General features: G+C 44.5%; 1 protein-coding gene across 3 annotated transcripts; it reads right to left on the bottom strand.

Moving 5' to 3' along the window:
- Positions 1 to 1,877: 1,877 nt before the first annotated feature.
- On the bottom strand, positions 1,878 to 17,462 carry CDC6 (cell division cycle 6). Of its 3 annotated transcripts, none has more exons than XM_019982612.2 (12): positions 12,646 to 17,462; positions 11,619 to 11,809; positions 10,556 to 10,837; positions 10,232 to 10,431; positions 9,806 to 9,981; positions 9,336 to 9,442; positions 8,193 to 8,332; positions 7,029 to 7,129; positions 5,785 to 5,849; positions 3,465 to 3,667; positions 2,883 to 3,023; positions 1,878 to 2,568 (listed from the first exon to the last, which is right to left on the bottom strand). In XM_019982612.2, the coding sequence occupies exons 2-12, from the start codon at positions 11,794 to 11,796 to the stop codon at positions 2,479 to 2,481; spliced, it is 1,683 nt and encodes a 560-aa protein (XP_019838171.1). In that variant the 5' UTR covers positions 11,797 to 11,809; positions 12,646 to 17,462; the 3' UTR covers positions 1,878 to 2,478. The 3 variants fall into 3 exon arrangements, with proteins under 3 accessions (XP_019838171.1, XP_070629524.1, XP_070629523.1); XM_070773423.1 differs by having other exon boundaries at positions 9,806 to 9,978; XM_070773422.1 differs by having other exon boundaries at positions 12,758 to 17,462.
- Between the last annotated feature and the right edge of the window lie 630 nt (positions 17,463 to 18,092).

The following is an 18,092-nucleotide window of genomic DNA, read 5'->3' as shown; positions in this document are numbered from 1 at the left end:
GGCGCAATGAGGGGGAAGAAGGAGAGAGCTCTGCCAACTTTGGATCTCTGGGCAGCTTGGACCTCACACCCTCTTGCCAGTCATCCAGACACAGGCAGGTCTTCACTGAGCCAGAATTGTCAGTTGCAGCTCCGGGGTTGAAACTCAAACCAGTTTTATTGTGTCTGAGTGTGTTCCATGGCAATACCCACCGACACTCTATGGCAGCTTCCTCTGCCTCTGTGAAGAAATAAATAAACCAGGAGACAGACACACACACCCCACCACCTTCGAGAGGAAGAATGTAGGTCAGCATCTCTGCCACTACTCCATGTGAAGCGGCCTATGCTCCTGGCAGAAACCAGTAACCACAAGCCCAGCCCAGCCTCCTAAAAATCCCACCGCCTTCCCAGAGCTCTCAGCTTCAGCGAGAAAAGGACTTTCTTCCTGCTCTCAGTCTGCTCCCCGGCTGTCTGAATTACATTTAAGACTCCGCTGTCAAACATACATCAGCCTGTGCTCCCATAAGGGCAGCGGAAGCCAAGCAGGGACTCGAAGTCAGCTTCACGCATCGTTGACGGAACCAACCCTGTTCCAATTGCTGAAGTCTTAAGAGCAGCAATGACCTAGAAATTGACAGTGGGGGGAGAACCGAAGGGAAGGAAAACTAACCAGTACACAGAAAACCCGATTTCCTAATTCCAGGGGAAAGGGAGAGAGAGGAGGTAGATGGGGGAAGAAATTTGGCCTCTTTGAATCTGCAAATGCGACCTTGGCTCAGTGCCATAGAGGATACACAGCAGCCCCAATGCGAGTCAAGCCATGTTCCTGACTCCAGCCCTACAGTTAAGAGGAAGGCGCCAAGCCTCAAACACAGCGAGGTGGGCAGGTCGCTCCTCTTTGGGCAGGATCCTACTGTGGACACAGAACAGACAGCAGCTGCCCACAGTGTGGAAACAGACTGTAAAGCAGTCACGTCTCTTAAGGCTGCAGCATCCAATAAAGCGTAATTTAAATCAAGCCTCGCATCTGTTCTCAATCCCATTCAGTCTCTGCTTTCCATCAGCCTTCGGACAATCTCTGCAATTATGCTCATTAACCCTTATAGCCCCGGACACTTTCCAAGCTGCGAGGTATAGACCTGTGTTCTCCCCCCGCAAACTGACCGCAGAGGGAACAAATGCTCTAGTGAAGGAGAGTGTGAGACATTCAGACTCCTGTCTACAGACCACGCTCTGCTACACACACCAGCAGGTAGTGTTCATTTCAGAGGGCTCTCTCTGTGCCCTCCTTCTATCCTGTACCACCTGCCGCAGCCCAGATCACATTGCAAGGAGACAGTGGGCAGCATGAATGAAACAGTGGCCAACTGATCATTTGTACACGTATCAAATTCTCAAACCCAAGCCATGTCAGGAAGGCAGGAGGCAGAACTCAGGGAGCAGCACAGACTTGGTCACTGGCTGTCAGACCATTCCTATCACACACGGTTTGCATTCCAAGCATATGCTTGAGTTATAAAAGTACAGCAGTCTCCCAGAGGAATCAAACTTCAGTTTTTTTTTCCCCTTCCCTCAACTACCCCAGTCCCACACCTGCACTCCTAAGGCAGTCAGTGTTATCATGGTGCCCTCTGGTGTCCCCATCACAAATTGCCATTTAATGCCACTGGAAGCCAAACCCAGAAAAGCGTGGACTTGAGTAACTATGTGGATTAATTTATCTAAAGAGACTGGGAAAATGAGGTTCCAATGACAATCCAAACCCAAACGAGGGCATCTTGAAACAAGTAAGTGGCTTCAGCTGAGGACCGTGGGACAGTTTGGGGAGGAATTTTCACATTGCCTTCTGAAAAGTTTGAGCTCTCTTGAAATGTGATAGCTGAAGAAAACAAAGACTGCAACTTGAAAATAAATATATTCACAATCTGTAGTCACATTCTCCTGACCACCCCCACAACCTTGGGAGTGCCCAGGAAATTCAACGAGTCTTTAAAATGTCGCAGTGCGGAAGTCTCTGCAACATAACACGAACACAGCACACTCCAAAAAAAAGATATCCTTTGATCAAAGTGTCCTCCAATCTCCACGTCAGCTGGCTTATTTGTCTGGAGTCTCCTTTTTCGTTCTGCTTCCTCTGATCCAAACGTTCTTGAAAATATACCAATGTTTGAGGAGACTAAGAAATCAATATATGAACTTTCTGCAGCACCCATCTGTATACCTGTAAGCATGTTGGTTAGGGGCACACTCAGGGTAGAGGCGATGAGTGTAATTAAAAAGGGTTTCCTTGGTAGTTTGTAATTCATAAATATAATAAAACTCAAAGATATAATTCTGTGCTAATAGTCACGAATCTATAGATTATTTTTTATCAGGTTTAAGTAAAAAAAAGGTCACTTGCTTTCAGACCTGAGTGTATAAAGTACTAAAATGAAGACTCCATCGGTCTCTAAATGCCAGCTGGATACTTTCGGGTGGGGTATTAGTAGAAAAGAATTTAAGGCAATCCAGTAGCTAAGATATTTCCAACTAAAGCTTTGTCTTTCAGAGCATGCTCTATTTCCGTCTCTTCAATCTTCAGAGACACCTGCAAGGAAGAGAAAAGGACTTTTTGTGGCGGAGAACTCACAAAAGCCAAGTTTTTATTACAGAAACCTTTACTATGTTAAACTTTTCTCACAAGAGTCAAGCAAGCTAAACACTTCTTTTCCAATAACATGGGGGGAAAAAATCTGATTCATTCTATAGCCATATCTTCACACACCTTAAATCCTACCTAACAAACAACAAAAAAGTGTTTATCTAATTGTGATCATTTTTAAATCTTTACTTTAGCAAAAATCTAAGCTCTTCAAAGCAGGACAATTAAAAGCAATGTCCCAAAGAAGCAGGTCGTTGTACCTTTGTGAAGCGGGTTTCCTTGTTTTTCTTTAATCCAAAAATGCCTCTGGCCTCCAAGAGACCGGAAAGTGACAAACACTCCGACTGGGCCACAGCTGCCACCTGCTGTTTGCGACAGACGTTACTGTAGGCTTCATGTAACTGGAAGGGAACAAGGGGAAACAAACGTCGTTTAACAGCCCTCTCTCTTCTAACTTTGTCATCTTTTAAAATAATGTAAATCTGGGTTTGCAAAAGAGTTATCTGAACGTCCTAATGCTCTCCATTTTCAATAAAATCCTTGAAAATGCTTTCTGGAGGTACCGCCAAAAACCTACACTGTAATGCAAGGAGGGGGCTTTATTGTGTTTCATAGGGAGAGGCAGAAATAAAGGGGAGAAGATTAATGGTAAAGGCTCAACCATAGCCCAAGGGAAATAAAAGTCAGCTGCCTTTTACATGATACCAGTACTTATTCTCACCGTTAAAATCCATTTTTAATTCACATCAGCTGCAGCATCATAGGCCTTTAGGAAAATATCTGCTCTGCAAAGCAGATTCTCCTCTCCACCCCAGCTCCATCTGCTGAGATTCCTGACTAACCTTCCCCAGGGTGACCTCTTTGATTTTCAACCGCCTGGTCAAGAGCAGCAAAGAGCAGACCAAGATCTTCTGCTGGAGGGGAAAGGAATCTTGTGCTCCTTCTTGGCTCAATGTCATTCTGTTTCCATCAACTTCCGAGATGACTTGTGATATGTGAATAACACCAACCCGCTTGGGAACCAATGACTCAGAGGGTGATTTACCTATCAAGTAAATAAATCAGGATTAACTCGATTCGAGACAGATGATACTAAGTTTTAGTGGAAGGAGAGGTTCCAGTTCTGTAATGAGAAGTCAAAGGATGAGACACAGCACGATCCTCAGGAAGATGCCAAAATGTGACACGACTTGGAAAGTAAGGTTATCCTCTTTCTGGGCAGAACGGTGAGCTATTTCATCCTGTATGATGCAATTTAATGTCAAAAAGATGAAATCTACCTCACGAAAGAATAAGGACTAGACAGAGAACTAATGTAAGGTTCCTGATATCTCAAAGGAAAAGAAGGACAGAACCTTGAATCAAAGATGACTGGGCCTGGTCATTGATAAAGGCTGGAAAAATTACCTAATATTTCAAATCAAGTGAGTGGCTAAACGTGGACAGTCCTAAGTCCTCTTGATAGCCTCCCCAAATGACCTTCGAGGTTTGGTTCATTTGCCCAAACCAATCTCCAGGAGAGCAACACTTGAGAAAATGTCATCGGATAGTTCAGCAGATAGCACCATCTCAGAAGCCGGAGGTTGGGAAACTGCCAAGGAGCCACAGAGGACTGTGGCCTCATTGTCTGGATGCAGGAATGGCAAGACAGAGAAGGATCTGCTCTGTAATAAACTTTGCCTCATGTTGCCTCATGTTACTTCCTGAGACCAAGTCAGTTGTCCCAGAAGAGTTTGCTTCGATTGTTGTTCAGCTGCTAACTCTTTGCAACCCCGTGGACTGAAGCACACCAGGCTTCCCTGTCCTTCACTGCTTCAATTCCATGATCACAGACAGGATGCTACCGAGGACTAAGCGTACTGGAGAAACTGGAGTTCAGTGGTCAAGAAGCAGAATCTCACAACGCTGAGAAGAATTCAGGTCTAGTCTTACTCCCTATCCAATGGCTGAGTCTCTTCATAACAGTTCCAAGAAGAGGTCACCTACCCAGCTTGTGTCTGAGTCTCTTCAATACTGGGACACCCCCACTGTGTCAAAAGAAGACCAGTTAGTGCTCTTTGCTGGAAAGTGCCTTCTTTTTTTCTTTTTTTTTGGCTGCACCACAAGGCATGTGGGGTTTTAGTTCCCCAACCAAGGATCAAACCCACACCGCCTGTGCTGGAAGCGTGGAGTCTTAACCACTTCCCTGGAGCCACCAGGGAAGTCCAGGAAAGTATCTTCTTATATTTAAAGTCATTCTCCCTGTAGCCTTCTAAAGCCATTAAAGCTAACCACATCTACCAGAGGTTAAAAGACAGGAATTAGATTAGTTTAATAATTTATGACAAGAAGACACAAATTCTTTTAGTTCTGTGTGTGTGAGCGGTGCTCAGCGGGTCCACTGACAAGCCTAAATGTTCCTGGTAGGGGAAAAAAGGGAATGATGTGAAAAGTTGAAGAGAAACCAGCATCTAATCTGTGCACTGGCAAATATTACCTACTATCAGTCAAAGCACTGTTCAGCTACTTCTGAAATATTTTTATTAATCTTCTTTCAACAAGTTGATGATAAGGAAGAAACAATCAAATCAGACTGTTCTGTTTCTAAAGATTAACACGATATTAACCACAAGATATGCAGTTCATGGCCATTTTACATCCTCTATAGCTAAGAGGACAAGGCTGAGGGAAAGGAAAACTAATTTTGTCGTTTCTGTGAAAGCGTGCAGTTTACTGTAGCGATGCTATCTTTGTATCGCCACCCTCTGAGGCTTGTTGAAAGTCTAGCGATATCCCAAGCTGAACTAATTCTTTCCCTGTCTGACTCTTATTTCCTGGGCTTTGCTTTCACCTATATCAAGACCTAAAGTGCACTCGATACAAGTACCCAGAGAGACGCTGATCCAATCTTAGTGTCTAGTTTTCATTCCTAGGACTTGGAAAGAAAACCGACTCTGTCCCAACTATTCATGTAACACCCTGGAGAACCCATTTCCAGTAATGCGTGGATTACTGCACTGGCAGGCAAGACTGAAATAAAGTAGATGAAACTGATGAAAAACACAGACACCCATACACAAATGGATAACAGGATTTAACTATGCTCATCTCATTTTTCTCTCTCTTTCAGAAAAGTAAAGCTTCTAATTATAAAGGAAGAGGGAACAGAGATAAACTACTCACATTCAGACAGTGGTTTGAGGATAGTCTGACTTTTGACATCTGACTCTACAACTTCAATAGCCCTCCTATAAAAAAAAAAAAAAAAGTATTTCTAGAGTTAATTTAGGCTGAGCCAAACCAAACACCACACCAAACCACCAAGCCCAAAAACAGGCACATTAACACAAAGCAACATGTTTTATAATTTTAAAACCCAAGAAAATTGGATTATGCCTCAACTCCAGGGGACCTAATTGCCTCGAAATAAATCATGGACCAGGGAATCCGAGAAACTTCAACACTACTCAATTTCCTCTTATAGAGGCCGAGTAAGTCATCATACATTGAGCCAATGATAATATTTTGGACAAGGAAAACATGTCATGGATAGAAGAGAGGACATGCAGTGTGGGTGACTGACTAAAGAGAGACAGCACCACCTATACACACCAGCCCTCAAAGAGGAGCCCGCAGTTATCTATACATAGGCTATGTGCAGGCTAAAACCACACCAGCCTACGTGACTCTTGCTCATAGCTGCAGTCTTTATCCAAGTAGTTTGCTGACTAGGAAGAACTTTCAAATCCAGGATCACATCATCTAGCAAGAGGAAGAGCTTACTCTCCCACTGCTCTCTCCAAAGTACTTTGCCCACAGGAAGCCACGAGCCAGACCTGGATCTTCTGCGTGGCAGTAGGGGGAGGTTGGACCAGCGGGCCAACACAGCAAGTGTCATTTTAATGGCCCCAGTGTCCTACTGGGAAAGAAGAAATTTCATCAGTCAGCACAGAGGCTTTCCCCAGCAGGAGGGGCCAGGGGATGGGAAGGGGGAGAGAGAGCGGTCTGGAACACAACTATGGGGGACCACCAGCTGGAGGAAGGGGTGCTCACAAAAGCAAAGGAAGGGGCAAAAGGAGTCTCAAGGCAAGGATGGTTCAGGTCCATAAATAAACCTGCTTGAGACCAGCTAATGGAAAAGTAAACTGGAGTCTTTTTTAATATAAATGTAATTAACCAATCTATAATCACCACAGGGAGTGCCAGCAACATCTCATTTGTTTCTCCCTCTGTAGGTAATGGACTGATAATGTTTCAGACATTAACACGGTGGAAATGCAGAGCTCCCCACTGAGAAACAAGTCCTCCTTTCTGAACGTAAAAAGTGGCAGAACGGAGCCTCTTAAGCCACATTCATTTGAGTTACACGAGACAATTAACAGCATTTCTCCTTTTTAATAAAAGCAGCCAACAGTGCCATAACTCACCTGCAAATATCAAGCGCTTTGCGAACATCTCCCGAAACAGCAGAGACTTTGCGGGCGCAGAACTGAATGGCAGCATTGTCTAGGACCTGGTCATTAGATGCCTTTGGACAAGACACAGAAGTTTACAGTTGAAAGTACACAGCTCCTCTTCTGCAATTTAGGTCTCAGACATGAGTACTTTCACACTTAATTCTAAACTTGATTGACCAAACTTTAGGGTCTAAGAGATGCCTTTTCTGCTTAGGAATGGGAATTTCATACATTGAAGCATTTTGTAGGAATGTGGTGGAGGTTCACAAAGGGGAAAAAAGCAACTGAAACTTAAATTAGCAAAACTACACTATACTAAAATCTACTTGGTCAAGAGAAAGTGTTTTCTTGGTCCTATTTTTAAAAAAAATTTTTTGGCCAGACCATGAGACATATGGGATCTTAGTTCCCCGACCAGGGATAGGAGCTGTGCCCCCCTGCATTGAAGTGCAAAGTCTTAGCCACTGGACCGCCAGGGAAGTCCCAGGTCCTATTTTTTTTTTTTTCTGTTTCTTTTCGGCTGTGCTGGGTCTTCACTGCTGCGTGGGCTTTTCTGTGGTTGTGGCAAGCAGCAGCTACGCTCTACTGTGGTGCACGGGCTTCTCCTGTTGTGAAGCCCAGACTCCAGTAGTTGCGGTTGCCAGGCTCAATTGCTCCAAGGCTTGTGGGATCCTCCCGGATCAGGGATGGAACCCGTGTCTCCTGCACTGGCAGGCAGATTCTTTACCACTGAGCCACCAGGGAAGCCCCCTCAGGTCCTATTTTAAGACTATTGTGTGTGTGTTCGTCGCTCAGTCATGTCCAACTGTTTGCAACCCCATAGACTGCAGCCTGCCAGGCTCCTCTGTCCATGAAATTCTCCAGGCAAGAATACTGGAGTGGGTTGCCATTTCCTGCTCCATGAGACTATTAGAGAAGCATTTGAGTGACTCCTCTCTTATGTTTATTCCAATACTGAAGCACCTAATAAATGGAGCCATGGGTGGAAATTCACACCAAATGTTCTCACTATGGCCCAAAGGAATGCCTTGTTTAGCCATGCAGTCAAAGCAAAATATTTTAGAACTATTGTTAGGCTTCCCTTTCACAGGTGATACAAGGAACAGACACCTGGGTACAGTGCTTGGCACTCACCTGATTCAGTCGATCCTGCAAGATGGTGGCTATCTGATTTTTGGTATAAGGTGGGAAGTTCAACAGCTGTGGCTTGCATTTTTCTCTAGCTTGAAGCCTCGGCAGAATTCTGTCTGTGAGATCCAGAGTATTAGCAATACCTGAGGAGGAGATATGTAACACTTATCATCAGTGGTCAAATCATCCTAAAAGGAAAAATAAACCTTCTGAAAGCTGAATAAAATTTCTAGTCATAATCCAGCATTCCAATTGTTGCTTCCCACTCATCCCCCACTCTCAATACTCATTAGGTAGGATGTACACAATCACTGAAGAATGCTTTTTTTTAAAGTGTTCTTTATTTCTTGGCTGTGCTGGGCCTTCGTCATGGCATGTGGGAAGAATGCTGTATTCAAATTAGGTTTACAATTCTGACTAGTAAGCAGGACCAGACACTCCCAAAATTGACTGTTGCTGAAATGCAGTATTATGTCATTTCTATTCAGAGTTAACAAAAATGATTTGATTAGTGAAAGTTAAAGTCGCTCAGTCGTGTGTCTGACTCTTTGCAACCCCATGGACTATATAGTCCATGAAATTCTCCAGGCCAGAACACTGGAGTAGGTAGCCATTCCCTTTTCCAGGGGATCTTCCCAACCCAGATCTCCTGCATTGCAGGCAGATTCTTTACCGGCTGAGCCACAAGGGAAGCCCTGATTTGATTAAGTTCCCTATTATTTTATAATAACTTTCCTTTAAAAAAAAATTCTTATTTTATTTATTTTTATTCTTTTTTGATTGAGCTGCACAGTATGTGGGATCTCAGTTCCCTGACCAACTCATGCCCCTACCGTGGAAGTGTGGAACCACTGGACCACCAGGGAAGTCCCTATAGTAACTTTCTTATTATGGTAAGAAAGCAGAAAGCTCGTGTAAGATAAAGTAATAGGTGATCATTTCCTAGCAGTCCGGTGGATAGGACTACTCGCTTTCATAGCTAAGGTTCAATCCCTGGTTTGGGGAACTAAGATCCCACAAGCTATGTGGCACAGTGAAACTTTTTTTCAAAAAAATTTGCTTTTACAAAACAAAACTGATAAGCCGAAGAGATTTAAAAAAGAAGTCTTTAGAACCACCATGTAACATGAACAACAGAGCACTAACCAATCAGCACCAACCGAGAATTGCTTAGCCACGGCCATTCAAAGAGTGTGTACAAGACATCCTGCCCTCTGCTGTCCAGCTGATCCATCTCGTCCAACACCAACACACTACAAAGAAGCAATGAGGATCCATGTTCACCTTCTTAAGTCTCCAATCTGTTTGATGTGGGCTGACTCTAGGTCACATTCCTACAGCTCAAACTAGTTTGAAGGTAGTCATCTACCCCATTTGGTAACATACAGCAATGAGCTTAAAAACATTTTCCCCCAATTTGAAATTAGAAGGTTTTTTTTTTTTTTTTCTTCTTTTCTTCTTTCCCTTTAAGCTTATGTAACTACCTCTCAGAGAGAAAATATAGGAAATGTTCTTTCGAGGAGTAAACCGATAAATTCAAGAGACAAGACTGTGAGTTTGTGGGCAACAGATCTCGGAGACTTTCACAAAGCAACATGCAACAGAGCAATGCTTACATCATGGGGCCCTTCTCTGCAGTCATATGGTTTTCCAGTCTCCTCATCATGTCCTTCCCAGCTGGCCTGGATACTTCTTCCTGACAAATCTCCTGAGCAATGGCTGGGAATACAGCCTGGGCACTCCTCAAGGACATGCAATTCAGCACGATAGTTTTAAAGCCTTTTAGTTCCTTCTAGAAAAAATGCAAACAGGCAAATTAGTTTGGCCTCGGATAAACTTCTGATGGAACGTGAAGTGTCTTTGAGGGGTTAACAGCATAAGAAAATAAGCTCCATTTTCATTTGGAAAGATTTTGACAATGAAATTAAAAATGTCTTATTTGGGGGAAAACTGCAATCCCTGAAGTACTTCCACTTTTTCTTAACCCTTAATAACCAGATGTCATTTTAGTAAGAGCATCATAATTCAGACTCTCAATGTACCTTGAGGTCTTGTAGAATTCGGCTTAAGCAGGCAGTTTTTCCAGTTCCAGGAGCACCAGAAAGATAAAGACTTCCAGCTTTTTTCCCATAGATGTGCTCCCTTAGGAAATTCCTGATGACATCCATCTCCTTTTCCCTGGCAGGCAGCTGATCCGGGACAGCTGTAGTCAGGACCTGTTTCGCTTGCTGGTAGCAAGTGCCTGTGCCAGACATGAAAGGACAATTAGACACAACAGAGGGGACTGAGAAGACCCACCGGCTTTCACTTGGAATCATCAGCCTTGGTTACGAGGCTGCACTAACAGCTGCCATGAAAGAACCAACCTTCTTGCTTGAACAGTCTCAGACATGCAGATTCTTTCTCCGGCGGACACCTCTGTTCAGAATTGGTTGTGATGTCCTGACCTTTTGGAACTGAGGGATGTATTTTGTTTTGGTGAACTCTGGTGTGTTCTCTTTTGCTAGGAGACTTAGTTGTCAGCTGACTGTCAAATACCAATCTGCGTCCCTTTGACGTCTGTGAGCGAGGGGGACCATTCTCTTTCTTGCCTTGCTTTGGTGGAGAACAGGGAGATAAACGGGGAGTGTTGCACAGGTTGTCGTCACCTGAAACATATTAAAATCAGAATGGGTCACTCATAGCAGTGGACAGTAAAGGACTTGGAAAGATCTCTGCATCCACCCCTCAAAAGGGGGATGAATTTCTACCAGGGTCAGAATCACCAAAATAAAATGCCTCTCAGACAGAAGCAAACATCGGCCACCAGATGGCACCACTGAGTCTTCCTAGTTGGTGGAGGTTTTAATGAGAGGAAATTCTAGGACTGCTCTAAAACAGGGCTTTCCAACCTTGGCATCATTGATATCTTGGACCAAATAATTTTTTACTGTGGGGGACTGTCCTGTGCACTGCATCACAGTGAGCAGCATCCACCGTCAGTGGCATCCCCTCAGTTATGACAACTAAAAATGTCTCCAGGTACTACCAGATCACCCTTCATTAAAAATAGATGCGCTAAAACAAGAAAGGGAAAAAAGAAAACAAAACTTAAAGAAACAAGAAAGGATTATCAACCACAAGAACTGTCACCTGTTTCTCATAATTTCACAACCACTGAGGCAAGTTTCAAAATACTATGTAACGAACAGTGACACTGACAGAATCAAGTTCAGTATTAGGAACTGAAGGTTGGCCCTATCGAGTAGTTCAGAAAGCGATTTCAAAAGCAGCTTAACTCTGAAGTTCAGTAAGCAACCATTCTGAAAATAACCAAAGGGAATAGAATTGTTTTACTTGTACTCAGAAAGCTGTTTCAAAGTCATCTTATTATTAAGAAAGAGGTTGAGAGCTACGGGTTAAAAAGTACTCAAACAATGGCTGTCTTACCCAGACGTTTTCTGGGGCTAAGAGGCAGAATTTCTGCACGAGGAGAACACAGGATAGCCTGGGCATTTGTCAATTCTAGTTTGGTGTCACTGGAGCTTTTAGCTTTGTCCACTGTCCGAGACGGTTTCTTTTTTGGAAAACTGATTGTAGCCTGTGACTGGGAGCGGGTTCGAGGCATGATGGCAGCACAGCTGGGTACAAAAAAAGGAACAGGACATCCAGTCAATATGTAAAAGTGAAGGAAAAATAATTAACATGGAACTTAAACCAAATGATCAACACTCATTTCATAATCAGATTATGTTGTGACAATATTTTAGCATTTAATTCGGCTTCATATCCAAATCTATGCAACAAGAAATACCTTGTCTACCTACTACACATAACAGGCTGCCATAAGTTTTTTAGGTATTTACTCAGCGTCTCTTGTAGCTCAGCTGGTAAAGAATCCACCTGCAATGAGGGAGACCTGCATTTGATCCCTGGGTTGGGAAGATCCCCTGAAGAAGGGAAAGGCTACCCACTCAGGTATTCTGGTCTGGAGAATTCCATGGACTGTATAGTCCATGGGGTCGCAAAAAGTCGGACACGACTGAGCGACTTTTACTTTTATTTAAGTTTTACAACCATTTTAGAGGTAGGTACTATTATCCTTTTCTTACTGATAAGTAAACTGAGAGGCAGTGAGGTCCAACATCATAGCAAAGTAAGATATAAGACCAGGTATTCTGGCTCCAGAACCCAAATTTTTAACCACTCAAGCCATGCAATAAGAAGATGATCTTAATTGGCGCCTACAGCACTTCTAATTCTCTAGCTCCAGGCCCGGAGTAGACCATTATCACCACCTTAGCGCAGCAGCCTCCCATACTTACAGGCTTCCCCAAGCCCTCAGTCCCTACTCCGCCCAACCTCGGCCCCACATAATCCCAGATGTTCGGGGAACATCGCCCTCCTATCGCACTCAGCACAACTGTCAGACCATTCCGAGGGTGCATTCCTCCCTACCCGACCCCGACCTCATCACCTTCTGGCGATCTGAGCTCTCCTCCCGCGGTCCTTGCCCCAGGCTCTCACAAACTCCGCCGTCCCCAAGGACCCGGGCCTCCTCTCCTTTCCACCATACAGGGCTGCGTCACCTCGGTGCCAGCTCTTCCTCACGTCTCCGGCAGACAACTTCAGGGACTGTCCACGACAAGCTGCTGGATAAACCCCACACCGACAGCAGCAAAGCCCAGCCACGCTCGCGCCAAATCTGCACAGCCGCAGCTTTCCCGCCTCCCGCCAAAGCCCGGCCACGCTTCTGATTGGGTGTCGCCAGAGCGCCGCGCGCGCCTTGGAGGCAGCCCCCTCCTTCACAGCCAATCAAGCCGGAAGGTATACAACCAATAAGAGAGCCCCAGGTCTTAGCGCCACCGTGAGGCCACGCCCACAGATCCGTTTACATCCGGGGCCTCTCCAGAAAGACGCGCGGTTGCGCCGGGGCCGTGTGAGTCCGGCTGGCCCCGCCGCAAAGCCCGGCGGGAGATGTAGTCTTTGCAGCTCGCGACTGTATTCCCACTCCCTTTTTTGGTTCTCGATGCCCTTTCTCAGTGTTGCACGTACCCCTTTTCATTATCCTAATGGGCTAGACCCTGATGCTGGGAGGGATTGAGGGCAGGAGGAGAAGGGGACGACAGAGGATGAGATGGGTGGATGGCATCACCGACTTCATGGACATGAGTTTGAGTGAACTCCGGCAGTTGGTGATGGACAGAGAGGCCTGGCGTGCTGTGATTCATGGGGTCACAGAGTCGGCCACAACTGAGCGACTGAACTGAACTGAACTGAACTGAATGGGCTAGACTTTCAGAGAGATACTACATAATCAGTTAATCAGTTCAGTCGCTCAGTCGGGTCCGACTCTTTGCAACCCCCTGGACTGCTGCACTCCAGGCTTCCCTGTCCATCACCAGCTCCCAGAGTTTGCTCAAACTCATGTCCATTGAGTAGGTGATGCCATTCAACCATCTGATCCTCTGTCATCCCCTTCTCCTCCTGCCTTCAATCTTTCCCAGCATTAGGGTCTTTTCCAATGAATCTGTTCGCAACAGCTCCAAAGTATTGGAGCTTCAGCATCAATCCTTCCAGTGAATATTCAAGATTGATTTAAGATTGACAGGTTTGATCTAACTGCAGTCCAAAGGGATTCTCAAGAGTCTTCTCCAACACCACAGTTCAAAAGCATCAATTCTTCAGCACTCAGCTTTATGGGCCAACTCTCACATCCATACATGACTACTGGAAAAACCACAGCTTTGACTAGATAGACCTTTGTCGGCAAAGTAATGTCTCAATACCTACCATTATTTGGGCAATTCTGGGTGCCAGGTTTGATGCCAAGTGCTTTACTAATGCTCAACACTGCAAGGCACAAAGCAAATCAATCCGCTGAGGGTTAGAGGTCACAAAATTTTTGGTGGCCTTGAAGGGCCTAGGATCATTATTTGATACCAAAGTCAGTTTCTTTGTAAAGTTCTGCATAAATAACACTGCACTTCATCACATTAGCCCCCTTATTTGTGTTTCAAAGATGAGAAATAGGGCCAGGCCTTTGCTTTTATTTTGTTACAGATAAGAATATGATATTTTGTGTACCTTCCCATCACTAGTCCCATTGATCCACACAATGTGGGGAGTGGAGAGAATTATGGCCCCTTAATTTAAAAATATTTTTTAATGGCTAAACACAAGGGTTTCAGGACCAGAGAAGATCTCTATAGAAGAGGCAAGCTGAGCTTTTAATGAAAAAATATAAATTAGAGCAGTAATTTACAGGCCAGCTTCCAAAGCTAATAACCCAGTTAAGCCTCAGGCGCCATTAAAAACCAGAACCCAATTCTAGGTGATGGTAAGCATTTATCTCTCATCCTTCTATATCAAATGAAATAGAGCAATAAAACCAGGTAATAGGAAAACAACAATATTACAATCAAGTTAGTTGTAGTTGATTCATATAGGGTATAAAAGCTAATACTTATGTGTACGCCAGGCTTTGAGCTCTGGTATTTTACCTATATCACCCTATTAATTCTCACAGGAACCCCATGAAGTTGGAATTATCTCCATTTCACTAATATGGAGACAGAAATAGAGAGGTTGGAGATGTGCCCAAGATCACACAACTAGTGAGTGGAAGAATTGGAATTTGAACCCAGGAAGTCTGAAAGGAGATCAAACTCCTAACCAGTAAAAACATCCAAGGAGTAATAGAAAAGTCAAAGTTTCTCAGTCATGGCCAACTCTTTGAGACCTCATGGACTATACAGTCCATAGAATTCTCCAGCCCAGAATACTGGAGTGGGTAGACGTTCTCTTCTCCAGGGACTCTTCCCCACCAAGGAATCGAACTCAGGTCTCCCACATTGCGGGCGGATTCTTTAGCAGCTGAGCCACCAGGGAAGCCCAATAGACAGATGCAGGTTCTATAGCAGAGAGAGGGCAAGGGAACACATTTGAGGAAGGCTTTCTAGGAGATGAAAACTGTAAGAATGAAGGGCATAGGCTGCCACAAATGGAGAAAGTGTTACCATAGAATTGAGGCTTTTTTACCAGCTGGTATTTCTGATCTCTTAATAGGGCAATAGAACCTAGGAAGCAACTTCCACTGTTGCTATTTATTTCTATAACCTGGGCACCTAAAAATTGTCCTTCATAACCAATGGTAACAAGTGCCCAGCGAGCTTTTAAGGGATGGTGGTGAACAACCTACCTATCTTAATTACAGAGGGAGCAGAAGCAGCCATGAGTACTTAATGTGCATACTGGAGCCTATGGAAGCATCCACCAAGAAATACAGCACTGGTCCAAGAAAAGCCTACAAGAGTCAGGGACTATGGGGAAGCAGGCAGAGAACTGCAGAATGTCCAGATTGAAAGATCTCTGAAAGGGTACCTACTTGAAGCTTTCCCTTTCCAGTACTCCAGTAGTTATGAGATACCATCATAATGTTTCTTGCTTCTGTACCTCGTCTGGAATACTGCTCACCATCCTTCCCTGGCTAATTACCATGAAGACTTTTAGTATCCCTCATAGGTTTCTCCTGGTGGCTGTCCTGCTCTCCTGCTAGACTGTGAGCTCCTTGGAGGCAAAGACCATGTCCTATTCATCTTCATACTGTCACTGTCTGACACAGAGCTAAAATATGCAATCAGTGCTTGCTGAATGAATGGAAAAGACATTCCTGCCAAGCGGCTATCCATCTTTTGCATGAACATTTTTTTGTGGTCAGACAGTACACAGTCCTTTAAATCTCACACCCCCCTAAACCTAGGAGTGGAGAATGAATTATGTGTAAAATGATCCAGACTGGGCTCCGGCGATGTCAGAGACAAAGCATCTCTCCATCGTTATCCTCCAGGGTGATGAGGATCCTGAGGTTGACATTTTAGTCCTTTTAACTCTGTCTGCAGAGTAATAGGGAGTCAGAAGCAGGCAGCCTCCTTACAGTAACCTGCAGTTTGTGGCTGGGCTGGGTCAGGAAACACTGAAGCGACACTTTCGCCATAGCAGCTATGCCTCGGTAATAATTAAAGTGGGACAGACTAGCGTCCTTATCACCTGCTAATCCACACACAGTATCATGGGGGAAGGAATGAAATCACACAGGAAGAACCTGTCTGGCATCCTTTTGTGAGTCTGTGCACATGTCTTTGTGTGCACTGGTGGGTGTGACTAGCAATACCATCCCAAAAGGACAGAGAAAGCTGATAGGAAGTTAGGAAGTTAAGGGTCATTTAGGCAACCTCCATTTGAGAGCTATTCAAAGGCACAGGAGGAACAATTACATCAATAAATAGGTAGTTTATTAATCATATTAATAACAATGATGAATCAAAGAATCAAGAATTCGGCCTATCTGGCAAATATGGATGAAAATGAAAGGAGGCCCTTTTTCCCCCCTCACTCCCTCCCCCCATAGGTTTTTATATCAAAACTGCGAGTGACTCATCCACACACCCGTTATGAATCAGTCCAGGAAATAATTCCAAGACCTCTGCTAGTGATGAAAGTACAGGTTAAGCTCATTAAATCTATGGTGATTATGTCAGCTGACCACAGTAAGCCGAGACTGTCTGGTTCAATTTCGACACCTGAAGTCAAAGTTCAAGGAAGTCAGCTAAGATTTCAACTTGAAAAGGAGTGAAGGAGAAACGCCAACATCCACATAAAAAACCGACGCACACAGTCTGTGTTCTGTCCTCACCTTTTCTTCACACCTCACTGTGAGAATCTACCATTCGTACAGGCGGAAGAACCATCAGGGATAGAGACAAGGCCTGGGGGATCTCCTTGGGCTCCCTGAAACCATGGGCCAAGGGGAGTTAGGTGGCAAATACAAATAATGACCAACTCTCAGAATCACCCGGTAAGCTTGGTGAAATAGAACTGTGAGTTTCCAAACACAGCAGGAGGGGAGGAGAGAAAATTCTCAGGAAGCTGCAGATGCTTATGTCCAAGTGAGTGTTTCTACTGCTCAAGGGGACCTGGAGTCAAACCACGACACCCCCAAAGCAGCAGACTTCTTCCCACTCTCTGCCACCACTTGTGGCAGTAAGTATCCCAGACAAGAGTACACAGTTTGCAGGTTTTTTGTGTTTGTTTTTAAGCAAGGTTTAATTAAACTGCACGGCATCCAGAAGAAAGAAATGTACCAAAGAATCCAACCTGAGACCAGATTACACATTTGGGGGGGGAGTGGAATCAATGCTAAGTGGGGGGAGGGAGTACTGTAATCAGAAACGCCGCCAAAATAAATCATACAATAAATTATTTTTTAAAAAGAGAGAAACTGATCAACATGCCAAGATGGACACGCACATACATACACACACTCTTCACACACGTCACTCTAGTCTTGTATTCAGTGTTGATGAGGGCTCCCGTGCTGGTTGCCATGGGAAAAGACAAAGGTTAGACACGAGAAGAGAAGGCTCAGCCCCTCTGCCACCAGTGGAATGAGGTTCAAGACAGTTAAGAGAGGGAACCCACTCACTTGTCAGAAACAAGAGTAGAAAGAAGGAAACAGCAGTTTATCAAGGAAGATTTAATTGCTTCAAAGAGGGACAGAGGAAGAAAGCACAGAAATCTAACACAAGTAAAGGCACAATGAATGTGGAGTTGAATGGAACCAAACCCTTCCTTCGGTTAGTTATCCTTTATTTTGTTTTTGTAAGTGTTTTGAAGGTGGTTGTCGTTTTGCTTTATTCTGCTGTTGAGAGATGAGTCCTGAAGGCAGAGTCGTAATGCCTCCCATTCCCTAAGTTAGGGTGGTGCCCAGAGAACCACCATGACCACGTGGAGCTGGGGACTGAGATTCAACAGGGAAAGAAAGCCTACAACTGGAATGTCAGGAATCTGATCTGTAGTTCATTGTAGGTTGGGTTTCCAGAAGAACAGACAGCTCAGTGTAGTGCCATCAAAGGGCCTCAGCCG

Source organism: Bos indicus, chromosome 19, assembly GCF_029378745.1.
Source record: "Bos indicus isolate NIAB-ARS_2022 breed Sahiwal x Tharparkar chromosome 19, NIAB-ARS_B.indTharparkar_mat_pri_1.0, whole genome shotgun sequence".
NCBI classification, from domain to species: domain Eukaryota; kingdom Metazoa; phylum Chordata; class Mammalia; order Artiodactyla; family Bovidae; genus Bos; species Bos indicus.
The sequence above is the reverse complement of the archived record's forward strand: the minus strand, read 5'-3'. Positions and strand labels throughout refer to the sequence as shown.

Coding starts and splice junctions, on each gene's coding strand:
- CDC6 (XM_019982612.2), bottom strand. CDS start 11,796: ATGCCTCGAACCCGCTCCCAGTCACAGGCTACAATCAGTTTTCCAAAA. Junction 8,333..9,335: donor TTCTCGGTTGGTGCTGATTG/GTTAGTGCTCTG, acceptor TCTCCTCCTCAG/GTATTGCTAATACTCTGGAT. Junction 2,569..2,882: donor AGGAAACCCGCTTCACAAAG/GTACAACGACCT, acceptor TCTTCCTTGCAG/GTGTCTCTGAAGATTGAAGA.